This window comes from Panthera pardus, unplaced genomic scaffold, assembly GCF_024362965.1.
Source record: "Panthera pardus isolate Hobbes unplaced genomic scaffold, ASM2436296v1 HiC_scaffold_15, whole genome shotgun sequence".
Classification (NCBI taxonomy): Eukaryota; Metazoa; Chordata; class Mammalia; order Carnivora; family Felidae; genus Panthera; species Panthera pardus.
This window is the reverse complement of record NW_026526710.1, coordinates 8806557-8820359: the sequence shown is the minus strand read 5'-3', so window position 1 is coordinate 8820359 and position 13803 is coordinate 8806557. Positions and strand designations below refer to the sequence as shown.

The 13803-nt window shown below is 48.9% G+C and overlaps 1 protein-coding gene across 2 annotated transcripts in view; it reads left to right on the top strand.

Moving 5' to 3' along the window:
• Positions 1-13803, top strand: part of NOS1 (nitric oxide synthase 1) — an 85189-nt gene that overhangs the window by 13203 nt on the left and 58183 nt on the right. For both annotated transcript variants that reach the window (XM_019467332.2, XM_019467330.2), the window contains exon 2: positions 1610-1736. In XM_019467332.2, coding sequence (XP_019322877.1) covers positions 1610-1736 — 127 coding nt within the window. The remainder of the gene's footprint in view (positions 1-1609; positions 1737-13803) is intronic.

Below are 13803 nucleotides of genomic sequence, written 5' to 3'. Positions count from 1 at the left end.
ATGTTGGTGATGGTGGTGATGGTGGTGATGGTGATGACGATGGTTGATGGTGGCAATGGTGGTCATGGTGATGATGCAATCGTGATGGTGATGATGATGGTGATGGTGGTGATGATGTTGGTGATGATGGTCATGATGGTCATGATGGTCATGATGATGGTGATGATGGTGGTGGTGGTGATGATGGCCATGGTGATGGCAGTAATGATGGTGGTGATGGTGATAATGTTGATGGTGGTGATGATAGTGATGGTGGTAGTGATAATGGTGGTGATGGTGGCAGTGGTGGTCATGGTGATGATGCAATCGTGATATTGATGATGGTGGTGATGCAATCGTGATGGTGATGATGGTGATGATGATGGTAATGATGGTGGTGATGGTGAGGGTGGTGGTGATGATGATGGTGATGATGGTGATGATGGTGATGGTAGTGATGATGATGGTGATGGTGATGATGGTGATGATGATGGTGGTGGTGATGGTGGTGATGATGCAATCATGATGGTGATGATGGTGATGGTGATGATGATGGTGAGGGTGGTGGTGGTGATGATGGTGATGATGGTGATGGTGGTGATGATGATGATGGTGGTGGTGGTGATGGTGGTGATGATAGTGGTGGTGATGGTGGTGATGATGCAATCGTGATATTGATGATGGTGGTGATGATGCAATCGTGATGGTGATGATGGTGGTGATGGTGATGATGGTGATGATGGTGATGACGATGGTGGTAGTGATGGTGGTGATGATGCGATCGTGATGGTGATGATGGTGATGATGATGGTGATGATGGTGGGGGTGGTGATGATGGTGATGGTAGTGGTGGTGGTGATGATGGTGACAGGGGTGGTGGTAATGATAATGATGCTGATGAATGGTAATAATGAGAGCCCCCACTTCAGAATGGGTGTGAAGAGTGGGCGGAAAAACTGTGACCTTGAGCATCTTAGCCTTTGTCTCACTTACACCGTCTATAAAATGGTGGTTAATATTCACACCCACCTCACAGAGTCGTCACAAGGGTTAAATTAAAACATTTGTAAAGTGCTTGACACACAATACGTGCTTAATAGACACTAGCTATCATTCTTAATGGTATTTTATTTTTTTGCTCTGTTCCCCTCATTTTCAGAATCATTTCTGTTTCTCTTGGGCTGGTAAAGTCTTATTATCCATGTTTATTCAGCACTGAGATAACTTATCACCCTGGACCCCAGGACTCATTATCTTATCTGTGGGCATTAAGTTGTCCAGGGGGGTCTGCCAGGAGATGAGCCTTCTGCGTTCCTAGGTCTTTGAAACGGGGAGGGAGGAGCAAAAGCCCTGTCATCGTCATTCTGAAGGGATGTCCACACGGTGGGTGCACGCCACCCATCGGTGCCGACGTCAGTGCGCTTTGTGCTTGACGACGGGGCTGCCTTCCCACGTGTTGCTGGTGATACTACCGAGGGGCACGCTGGGCACCCACAGCTTGCTGGCTCTACATAGAGTCACGTGGGTGAACCATGGAGGTTCTGTACAGACTCGGAACTTTGAGGGCAGGGCAACCGGCCTGTCGTTCCTGATGTCTCGCCTTTCTCACTTCCCCTGCTTTGCCTTTCAGAGGTATGGATGGCAAGTCACACAAGCCACTGCCCCTGGGCGTGGAGAATGACCGAGTCTTCAGTGACCTGTGGGGGAAGGGCCACGTGCCTGTCGTCCTCAACAACCCGTATTCAGAGAAGGAGCAGGTAAGTGGCTCTCACACTCTACCCGCGGTCCCTGGCCCTTCTCCGGTGTGAAGATGGGGGGAGGGATGCCAAATGGCCAGCCATGTGGGGATGGAAATGAGCCACCATGGCTGAGGGGCGTTGAGGCCAGGAGTGTGTATCCTAGGATATGGATTTTACCTTTGTTTTGTTTTGTTTGTAATCTTGCTGTACCTCAAATGTAATTCTGTTTCCACCAAGAAAGGCACTCACATGCCATTTGCACTCCAAATTTAGAAGGTAAAGACACATGGTAAAAAGTTATCTTCTCTCCCCTAATCCCAGCCACATGGTTTCCCTCCACCGAGGCAAGCAATAGTCATCATTTATGTGGTCCTTTTAGTAATACTTTATGCATAGACTGACGAAGACACACACATATTATTTTCACACAAGTGACAGCACATTATGCATATTGCTTTGCACTTTGCTTTTTTCACTTACCGCCGTATCTTGGTGATGAGTCCCCATTAGTGGGCAAAGAGAGTCCTGGTTCTTTTTCGTGGCTGTATAATATTCCATTGCATGGCTCCACTGTACTTACTGAGCTCATCCTCCATAATGGACACTTCAGTCACTGCCAGTATTTTGCTGTGACATCCCATAAATGCCTTGCTGTGGCACATGGACAGACTTTTCAATAGAATAAATTCCTAGAAGTGGAATTTCTGGGTCCAACATTACATACATTTGTGGTTTTGGCAGACATTGAGAAATTGCTCACTGTAAAGATTGTCCCAAACCTACCAGCCAAGCAGGAGAGTGGTGGTTTCCCCACAGCCCTGCCAACCTAACGTATTACCGAATTTTTCGGTCTTTGCCAATTTGCGGAGATGTGTTTTGACAGCTGAGTCAATACTGTTTCTGAGCACGGATAGATTTGGCCACAGATCAGCAGTGCCTTTTTGTTACCTTCTCGGGTACCTAACGGACCAGGCCGGCGCAACCCCATTAAAGCATATGAATTTCCCACCCAGCCTCTGCACTGCAATAAAGTATAGGTCAGAATGACAAATGCGAGGTCAGAACCGGGAGATGGCCCAGGTCACTCAGCAGGCCACCTTCTTCTCTCCATCTGTCTCAAGCCCTGGACGGCATAGGGCAGGTTGCCAAATTCTGTCTTCTGATGCGTGTATGTGGATGGCACCTTTCACTACTACCAGTTCACCTGAGCAACGACTCAGAGCCTCTCTGTGTAGCCTTAGGGGAGGATGGGACATTCCAGAGCCTCGGTGGGGATTGCTTTCCTCAGCTGCTGATAGCTGGCCAGGAAGACAAGGATGTCACGGGTCTGCGGTAGGTCAGAGCCGTGCTCCCACCGGCCAGTTCTTCTCTCTCTTGCAGTGACCTCTGAATGCTTGGAAGATGAACAGCATCGTAGACTTCTGCTATGCTGTCCTCAAAAGTCAGGGCCACGCTGTGAGCAGGAGGGGACTACTTTCCGTTCATGATTAAATGAACAAAAAAGTTAGCATTTTTCCTTATATTCTCTTTAACTTACAATAAAGGGGTATTGGCATAATTCAGACCCTCCCAAGACAAATAAAAAGGACGGAAAGAGGCAGCCTCAGGCTAGATCCAGGCTATGGCCATGAAGTGTTAGGTCTGCACTCTAGCGTCCTAAGAGACAATTTATATCTGTACTTTGAATCTACTGCCAGTGTTTTGCAATTTTACCTAAATATCATAATCACAGCTTCTCTTAACAAAATGTGGACAATCTGACCACCTCGAGCCTGTGTTCTAACGGGACGATAATCTGCATGGACTGAGCAGCAACTGTCCCTCTAGACAGAGCAAGGACTCCCTAGTTTGTCTCAATCCCCGCTACTCCATATCACATCCCTCTTGTTAAGGCTGTTGTCTGTTGTCACCTTTTATAACATCAATGCTGTTGATTTTCTTAGGACGAAAGGGAAATATTTTCATATCCATGACTTTGTGATAAGCGGCAGTTAGAGTTAGACCAAGAGATTTATATGTTTCAGGAAACACGAGGAAGATTTCGTGTCTTACAACAATGAAGAATATTCTTTCATGCTTAATATACATCCGTCTTGAAGTTAGCCAAGCTGCCTTGCTGATTTGCCTTAGCTTCCTACCTGTCCCCTCCAGGTATCGGAGTTTATAATCGCTGGTCTGCAGTAACCCCCGAGATCTGACTCACAGAGACAAAGCAGAGGAAGCCTTGACCCCACTAGAAAGACCCTTAAAGTCACTGCCGAAATCGGAGCAGTGGCAGGACGAGAGCCATCTCCTTTTATGCTGTCCACCTCGGTTAGACAGTGACAGCTTGAAAGCCATAACCTCGAACGCCAAGCCTGAGTAGTGAGGTTCTCAATGTTGGGAACAAGGCAAGAGTGATTAATAGGACCGCTGACCACCCCCATTTTTGGAGCTTTGTGATGAAATGATCAAATGTCTTAGGTCAGGCAGGCTGCTTTATTTCCAGAATTCCATAAACTGGGTGGCTTACGAACAACAGGTATTTATTTCTCACAGCTCCAGAGGCTGGGAAGTCCAAGATCAAGGCACAGACAATTCAGTGTCTGATGAGAGCCCACTTCCTGGTTTCTGGCAGAGGTCTTCTCACTGTGTCTTCACAAGGCAAAGGGGCATCTCTCTGGGGTCTCTTTTATAAGACATTAATCCTCTCCATAGGGGCTCCACCCCTGTGATCGAATCCTGTCCCCGAGGCCCCACCTCCCAATACCATCGACCTGGGGGTTAGCTTTCAACATATGAATTTGGGTGGGGGACTCAAGTGCTCAGTGCATAGTCATCAGGGAGAGGTGCTGTGAGACCTTGTCTCAGGGCCCCTCGAAATGGCAATTCCCTTTGCTTGGAGAAGTAGAGAAGGTGATAAAGAGAGAAGAAAAGACTGCATCTTCCTGAGATGAAGGCAGCCAGGCAATTTTAGAATTTGGGAGCCCCTGGACGCATGGGATACAGACCAGCAGTGGTTAGGATGTACATTCACTCCTTTATCATTAGCAAATCCTTGGTGTTGTCCGTGATCCCAAAACCACTGGCCAGCGAGATCATCCTGGCTCAGTTGTCTGAGACTCAGTGTTCATATGCCTCTCAGAAATACAGCTGGAAGGGGACAGAGATCCAAGCGCCTGGTTAAATTGGAATCCAGCCCCAGAGCTAAAGGAAGCAGCCCTGTTACCTCCTGCTAGACATCTCCATAGGCACAGTGCTGAGAAATGTTTCCCGGGCTGAGCAAATTAATAGAAAAACGTAACGTTCTTCGTTCTGTCCTAAAAGATCGGCGTATGTGCTTAGTCTCTTCTCTACCTGCTCAAAGCCCCTTTACCTGGAGCTCCTGGGATCGGCTTCCTTCCTCCCAGTTGTAACCCACATTTGCTGCTTTTTTAGGCATCTGTGGGGAATAGCATTGTTAATAACACAAAGAGAGACCCGGCCGCTACCTGCCTTCGTGAGTCAGGAATAGACAGCAGAAAGTGGAAGCATAGCTGGTCCGCATCTTCCCCAGGGACCCGGCAAAAGGCAACAGAGTCCAAGTGAAGCAGGGCGGATGCCGGTTAGACAAGAGAAAGCACTTCCTGATTCAGAAGACTGTTAGCTCCCCAAAGCAATAGTGAGGTCTGCTTCATCCTTCTTGATTCTCTCCTTTGTCCGAATTCAAGTAAAATCAGCCACAGAAGCACCTTCTCTTAAACCAGTCTCAGGAGGCTGAAATGTCCATCTGTATCTAATGGTTATTTCTCTTGCTAACAGTCTGGTTCAGCAGTGGGCATAGCCAGCGAGACCCAAGTCCCTGGAACACTGGGTGTGATTCGAATTCTCATCTTTAATTGTATCTGGCATGTGCTGGTAGATTAAAAGGATCAGTTTACCCATCACCAAACATTCACCCCATGCCTGCCATGTGCACGGCTCTGGTGGAAGCGAAGATGAGTAGACATGGCCCTCCCTGCCCTTAAGACCTTCGCAGACAAATGTGGGGAGACAGACACAGATACAGCGCAATTAATCTAAAACACAAAGGGACACAAAACACTTGGGGAACATAAATACCTCAGCAGGTATCAGGAAAGGTTTACCTAAAGAAGGGACATTTGAACTGGGTTTTGAAGATCATGTAGGAGTTTGCCTAGTAGGAAGTAAGAAAAGGTATTCTAGTAAAAGGAATAGCAGTGGCTCATACACTGCCTTTTTTTTTTTTTTTTTTTTTTTTTTTCTTGCTAAGGATCATTATTGAACCTCTGAGGTTGTCTTTAGCGTTAATACCAACGGGGACACATATTGAATTTTGACACCATTCTAAAGGCCCTTTACGTAATAACCCTCTGAAGTGCAAATGCCATCCTGGGAAAGTGACTTGAGAAACTGCCATTGGTCTGTTCTCCCTGCAAAACCTCAGGATTTGAATCAAGCCCTTCTCAGCTTCCCTTCTTATTTTTTTTAATTAAAAAAATTTAATGTTTATTTATTTTTGAGAGAGAGAGAGAGAGAGAATCCAAAGCAACCTCCAGGCTCTGAGCTGTCAGCACAGAGCCTGACACAGGGCTTGAACTCACAAACTGTGAGATCCTGGCCTGAGCTGAAGTCGGACTGAGCCACCCAGGTGGCCCTCAGCTTCCCTTTCATTAAGCACCTTACCCACCTGGTTTGCTTTCCTAAAGGGGGAAAGGGTGTCCGCCTTAAGGGCAGAATGTCTATTTTCAGATGCTAATTAAGCATTGGTCGTCCAGTCCTTAGTAGATGTGAGGGAGGGTCTTGAGCCTGGGGGAGGTGGGATGTCCACTGTCATCCTCCCCCCATCTTATTCAGCCTGCTGCCTGTCTCTCCAGCCTCTTGCTGACAGAGATGATCAGGTAATCAGAGAGATGACTGTTTTATCGAAATCCCCCTCCCCCTGCCCGTACTACATCCGGAGCCTGGCATTTCCTCACCCCTGGGGACCTGGGGCTGGCTGGCTGCTTTCAAAATGTCAAAATCTGTTGAGAAGCTCTTCTCTACTATGAGGTACGCGTCGGCATCATCCCAGTCTCTCTGGGGAGCCCCAAATTATGAGGCATGTGGGGAGTGCTTGCGGATCCCCAGTCTTGAGACGATCAGAGGAGGTCTGGGCCCCTCTCCACTCAGGCACAAGCCCCAGCTGGCCAGCAGGTGCTGGCTTTGCTGAAAACCGAAAGGCGAAAGGCGGCAGCCGGCCCCACCCCGGCTGCATCCGAATGAAGGCAAACCAGCAGAACTGTCTGCCTCTCGATGACAACCCAGCCTGCCACAGGGAAAGCTAAGTCAGCCCTGACTCACCGCGCGTTCACGATGTCAGGACAAAAATAACAATAATGAGGATTCCGACACCACCCTGTGCGGTGTGGCCATTGGAACCCTCAGACTCCCCACCCTCAGCACGGGGCCAAGAGCTCAGCTCTGGGGTCCGCTGGGTTTGGGCCTCATCCCACTGGTGACCTTGGACAGAGAACAAATTTGCACCTGCACCGAGGCTCTGTTTCCTAACAGATTCATCCAGTCGTGGGGAGATGAGGTGTGGAATGGCAGGATCTGTGGCAATAGTCGCTGATATTTGCTGAGCAACCTCAGGCACGGTGCTGGGCGCTTCGGGTCCGTGGTCTCCGTTAACCCCCAGCCCAATTCAGTGAAGTTCTATCGCCCCCATCTGACAGGTAACTAAACTGCGGCACAGAGGGTTAGCTGGATGAAGGTCACATGACTAGTGCGTGATGGAAATGGGCCTTGAACCCAGGCCACAGAGCCCACTCTTAATTCTTAAAGGTCCGGCGCAGAATAAGCGTTCCAAAAATGTGCATGATTATTATCGCTGCTTTTGCTGGCGTTTCATCTGGCTAATTCTCGTGTTGCTGATTCAGATGTAGATTTACTGCTAATTGTTATATTGCTAACGGGAGGCACGTAGGGCAGGAAGCACAATCCCCTTTATACAGATGACACCCATGGGGCTTAGAAAGGGAAGGTAAGCGGCCACGGAGTCACCGAGTGACACAGCTGGACCTGTCTCCCTCTGTGACTCCGTTGTCGTTCTCGTCGATCGTTGAGATCGAGGCAGTGTGTGTATCTTTCTGCCACTGCTTGAGGCCAGGCTCTGGGAGGATACACTGCGAGCAGCCTGTCTGCAGTGGGAAGGCGGGGGCTTTGCGGGCCCAGCTCTGTTGCCTGTCAGCTGTTAATTTGAAGCTTGTCATTGCACCTCTCAGAGCCTCTGTTTTCTCCTCTGAAAAATGGGTTTACCATGAGGATTCCGTGAGCCCCTGGATGTGCAATGGCCCGGCCCCAGCCGGGCACCGAATAGGCATTCACGGGACGCCGCTCACGATGGAAGGAGATGGGACACGATCACTGCCCTGGAGAAGTTCACCGCCTGGGCGTCGTCTTTTCGTCAAATAGTTGCCTCAACCTCCGGAAACTTCCATGTCCGGGACAAGCGACAGACATCACATACACGCACACACGGCAGTTATTATACCGTGATAGTTGGAATCTCGTAGAATCACACTCAGACGTTCCCTGCAGACCTGCCTGGCGGGCGTTAGCCAGAGACACTGGCTCCATCGGGCTGCCGGTGGATTATTCCCTTCCCTAAGCCTCTCTGAGCACTTAAGGAAACTCCTGTGTTTGGAGATTAATCTCTCTCTGTGGGAAGGTGCCCAAATTGCAAGCGATAAACTGCTACTGGACTCATTATCGCCCCCAGCTCAATCGGACTAGCTATCCCTTGGTTGGTTCCAGCTCGTGACCAGGATAAGACCATCTAGGCTGGATTTCCCCAAAGTGCCTTCAGTACCCCCCTCTGTTACGTTACCCAGTGTTCCAGGGACGCCCTCAAACAGGGGACAAAAACAGCCTCAACAAAGATACTTCTGGGAATTATGTGGGGCAGAGTCTTCGTCAGGCCCCAGTGGCAGCCAAATCCAAACCTTGTTTCCCTCCACCCACCTTGTCACCTGCTGGTGACCCTCAGGGTCTTTGTAGGTCATTTAGCCATGAGATCAGCCTTCCTATCCTGCCGCCCCAGGTGGTCAGAGCCAGGGAGGAGCCAGGAAGCGGGGCCTGAGTTGATGGGGGTTTGGGTTCAGCCCTGCAGGAATTTCCACGTCTTTTGCTAACTGTTTGTTTTAATAGTATATTCAAAGCAAGCCGTCCTGGCGCTTTCCAGTGCGACAATGATGTCTGGTCCAGGAATCCGTGACACCACTCTGCGTGCTTATCCATCGCATCAAACCGTATTCCTATTCTTTTCCCAGATAAGCCAAGTTCGGTCAAAGTCATTTTTCCTCTTTGTGGAAACTGGTAGTTCTCCAAGCAGATCCTTAGAGGTCGATAGAGCCCCAACCCACTTCCATTTTCCGAGGGTCCTAGGATATTTTATTTTTTTTAATTTTTTTTAATTTTTATTTTTTTAACGTTTATTTATTTTTGAGACAGAGAGAGACAGAGCATGAATGGGGGAGGGTCAGAGAGACGGAGACACAGAATCTGAAACAGGCTCCGGGCTCTGAGCTGTCAGCACAGGGGCCCAATGCGGGGCTCGAACTCACGGACCATGAGATCGTGACCTGAGCTGAAGTCGGTGCTCAACCGACTGAGCCACCCGGGCGCCCCCAGTCCTAGGATATTTTAAAAGGTGAAAAGGACAAAACATAATCACCAAGTTTGTTGTGCATTTTAAATATTTACCTTTAGCAAGTTAATGCTCTCATTTAAACACGCACACGGTGCCAATGTAGCAGAAGGGGGTTAGGCCACAAGGTAATTCCAAGATTTCTTTTAAAGTGAATTCGGGGCGCCTGGGTGGCTCAGTTGGTTAAGTGTCCAACTTCAGCACAGCTTATGATCTTGCAGTTTGTGGGTTCGAGTCCCGAGTCGGGATCTGTGCTGACAGCTTGGAGCCTGGAACCTGCTTCGGATTCTGTGTCTCCCTCTCGCTTTCTACCCCTCCCCCACTCGTGCTCACTCGCTCTCTCTCTCTCCCTCCCTCTCAAAAATAATAAAATAAACATTAAAATTAATTCATAATGCACAGATATATTTTGGTCTGGTAATGGGACCAAATTTAGAGTTGTCTAATAACATTTAGTTGCCTCACGACATCAGTGCAACTTTAAGCATCTACTCAACAAAATAACTTAAAGACCCCTTATCTGCAGAGGCCCTTGTCTGTGGATCCAAACTGTGATGGTCTGACTGTAGAGAACCTCCTTTCTTTAATCATCCTCTACAGAAAATGAACTGTTGAATCGGGGGAGGGGGGTAGAGAATAAACGATTTCAAGCTTCGGTGGACTTATTATAAAGAATGAATCACTTTAGAAATAACGCTTGGAATACACCACAAGGAAATTATACTCCAAGGTACGAAACACAGTTGGTTAAGTTTTTCTTTTTTTTTTTTTTAATGTTTATTTATTTTTGAGAGAGAGAGAGAGAGAGCACGTGCACAGGATAGGCAGAGAAAGAGGGAGACAGGATCCCAAGTGGGCTCTGTGCTAACAGCAGAGCCCGATGCAGGACTCAAACCCACGAACCGTGAGATCGTGCCCTGAACCGAAGCTGGACGCTTAGCCAACTGAGCCACCGAGGTGCCCCAGTTAAGTTTTATAAGTAGCAATTTTTTTCACGGCACAGATGGATACATACCTGCTGGTTTGCGGGTCTGTGGTCCTGGCCCCTGAGCTGCCACAGCTCATAACCGGGTTACACTTGCTGCCCTGGGGAGGTGGTGCCCACAGGCTGCGACAGTGCTGCTTGAGGCTGCAGCTGAGGGCACGGCGTGCGGCATCTGGCCCCCCAGGGTGGCTGGCCTGACGCCCGGCTCAGCCCCAGGATGCTGCCCTCGTTTTAGGACAAGCCAAGCGCCGCGGGTTGCTGCAGGCCCAGGAGGGAGAAGCTGTCCCTGGTGCTGACAAAGAGTAAGAAGTTACTTGCCTTTACAGGTTTGGGCTTTAGCTGCTGGGTTCGTTCCCGGGGCTATTCTTACAAAGCATGACAAACTGGGTGGTTTAAACAACAGAAGATGTATTGTCTCACGGTTCTGGAGGCTGGAGAACTCCTGGAATCAAGGTGTTGGCAGGTTGCTTCCTTCTGAGGGCTGCGAGGGAGAATCTTCCTCAGGCCTGTATCGTTGGCTTAGGGATGCTCACATGGCTTCTCCCTCTGTGTGTGTGTGTGTGTGTGTGTGTGCCTCGAAATTCCCTCCCCACTTTTTTTTAAAAGTTTATTTATTTTTGAGAGGGAGAGAGAGCAGGGGAGGGGCAGAGAGAGAGGGGGAGACACAGAATCCGAAGCAAGCTCCAGGCTCCGAGCTGTCAGCACACAGCCCGACACGGGGCTTAAATTCATGAACTGTGAGATCATGACCTGAGCTAAAGTCAGATGCTTAACCGACTAGGCACTCAGGTGCCCCCAAATTTCTCCTTATTATAAAGGCACTGGCCATATTGGATTAGGGCCCACCTGAATGACCTCATTTTAATTTAATTGCCTTGTTTAGGACTCCACATCAGGCCGTATTCTTTTTTTTCTTTTAATTTTTTTAATGGTTATTTTGAGAGAAAGAGAGAGTATGAGCAGGGGAGAGAGAGGGAGAGAGAATCCCAAGCAAGCTCCACACTGTCAGCACAGAGCCCAACGCAGGGCTTAGTCTCATGAACCGCAAGAACATGACCTGAGCCGAAATCTAGAGTCAGACCCTTAACTGACTGAGCCACCCAGGTGCCCCAAGGCCATATTCTGAGGTGCTGGAGGGTTAGGACACCAGCATATGAATATGGGAGAAACACAGTTCAGCCCATTAATGGTTCCTAAGATGTTGTGTCTCCCAGGGGCTTCCCTCCCTGCTGTCAAGCTCTTGGCCCCATCCCACTGGGAGGCCCCTGACTGTGACAGCCCACGGTTGGGGGAGGGCAAGGTGCTTGGCCTCTATTTCTAGATCTCCCAGATTCTGATGTCTCGTGTCTGTCTTCCTGCGTTCAAATCCCCCCTCCCTCCACCTTGCCATCCCTTCTGCTCCTTACTCCCTAATCTCTGCTAGAAAGCTCCAGAAGGTTCCAGAAGGCTCGCCATACTCCCACTCACGAAGAACCTGCAAGTCAGTGTTGACTCGGTCCCCTGCCCTCCCACCCTCTCACACCCCCAGGCTGTCTTTGCTGCTGCTGGCACCCCAATCTCCAGCTCCTCCCACCCCCCTGCAGCTGCGGCTGTGTTCTGCCTTCCCGGCTTCCCACCTGCACGTGGGTCTCTCTGCCCTCACCCTCTCCCCACTGCAGCCCTTGCAGTCATGTGTCCTGAACTAGAGCTTTGATAAGCTCCCCCCTGCATCAGGCAGCTTCCAGGGTCCCCCCTTCTCTACTAAGTCAAGACAAAAGCCTTTGGCTTAGCCTTCGAGGGGCTCTATAATTTTGAAATGCATTTAGACCTGGCATCCATCAGCACGGGCTACCATCACAAAATACCACAGGCTCTGGGGCTTAAACGTAGAAAGTTATCTCTCATAGCTCTGGAGGCTGGAAGTCAGAGGTCAGGATGCCGGCACAGTCACATTGGGTGAGGGCTCCCTGCTTGGCTTGCAGACGGCCGCCCTCACTGTGCCCTAACTCTGCCATTCTGTGTGTGCGCTGAGAGAAAAAGACAAAGAGAGAGATGTCTCTTCCTCTTCTTATAAGGCCACCAATCCTATCAGTTTAGGTCCCACTCTCATGGCCTCTTTTAACCTTAATTACTTCCTAAAGGTCCCGTCTCCTAACAGAGTCATATGGGGAGTTAGGGCTTTAACGTATGAATTCAGGAGGGACACAGTTCAGTCCATCGCAGACCTCAAGTGTTTGTAGCATATGTAGATAGAGCTAAGTGGACAGCGGGTAGAGAGAAAACTGTATCTATATCTAATTATCTGTATAAGACATAGAGACATAGATACGTATGCATTCACCTACAGAAACATATATACTCATAAATTGCAGGCAGGGATAAGGGCCTTGAAGAAAAATAAAGCATGATAAGGGAACAGGGAATATCAGTGGTGGGGTGCTGTTTTAAAAGATGATCAGGAGAGATCGCTAATGCAGGTGGAGACATAAGTAACATAAACTGAAGCATTCAGCCACTGGAATTCGATTCTTTGGATCAAGAGTCCACAGACTTTTCTGTAAAGGGAGAGGTAGGAAATATTTTTGGCTTTTGTGGGCTGTATGATCTTGGTCTCCGTTACAGCTACCCTGCTCTGTTGCTGTATCACAAAAGCCTCCACAGACAATATAGAAACAAATGCGTATGGCCATGTGCCAATAAAACTTTATTTATGAACACTGAAGTTTGAACTTCATGTACCTTGTATGTGTCATGAAACATTACTCTCTTTTTTTTGATATTTTTATTCAACAGGCTAAAAATTGGAAAACGATTCTTAGCTCATGGGCTGTATAAAAATGTGCAGGGGACCAGGTTTGGTCCCCGGGCTGCAGTTTGCAAACCTTTGCACGCAACCATATGAGGCTTCTCCCAGTTGTGGGATGAGAGTGGGGACCACTGTAGGGCCAAGAACACAAGTCGCTGGCACACAACACGTGTTCGATACGTATTTATTTTTTGTTGTTGTTGTTCTTAAGTAGGCTTCATGCCTAGCGTGGAGCCCAATGTGGGGCTTGAACCCATAACCCTGAGATCAAGACCTGAGCTGAGCCAAAGAGTCTGATGCTCAACCGACTGAGCCACCCAGGCACCCCTCGATACATATTTTTTTTAATCTTTTAAATGTTTATTTATTTTTTAGGAGACAGAGAGAGACAGAGCATGAGTGAGGGGAGGGGCAGAGAGAGAGGGAGACACAGAGTCTGAAGCAGGTTCCAGACTCCGAGCTGTCAGCACAGAGCCCGATGCGGGGCTCGAACTCACAGGCTGCGAGATAATGACCTGAGCCGAAGTCGGATGCTTAACTGACTGAGCCACCCAGGCACCCCCCTCAATATGTACTTTTTGGAGAAGAGAGAGGAGGGAGGGGGCAGAACGAAACAGGGTGCAGTCAGTTAAGTGTTCAGAGCCTC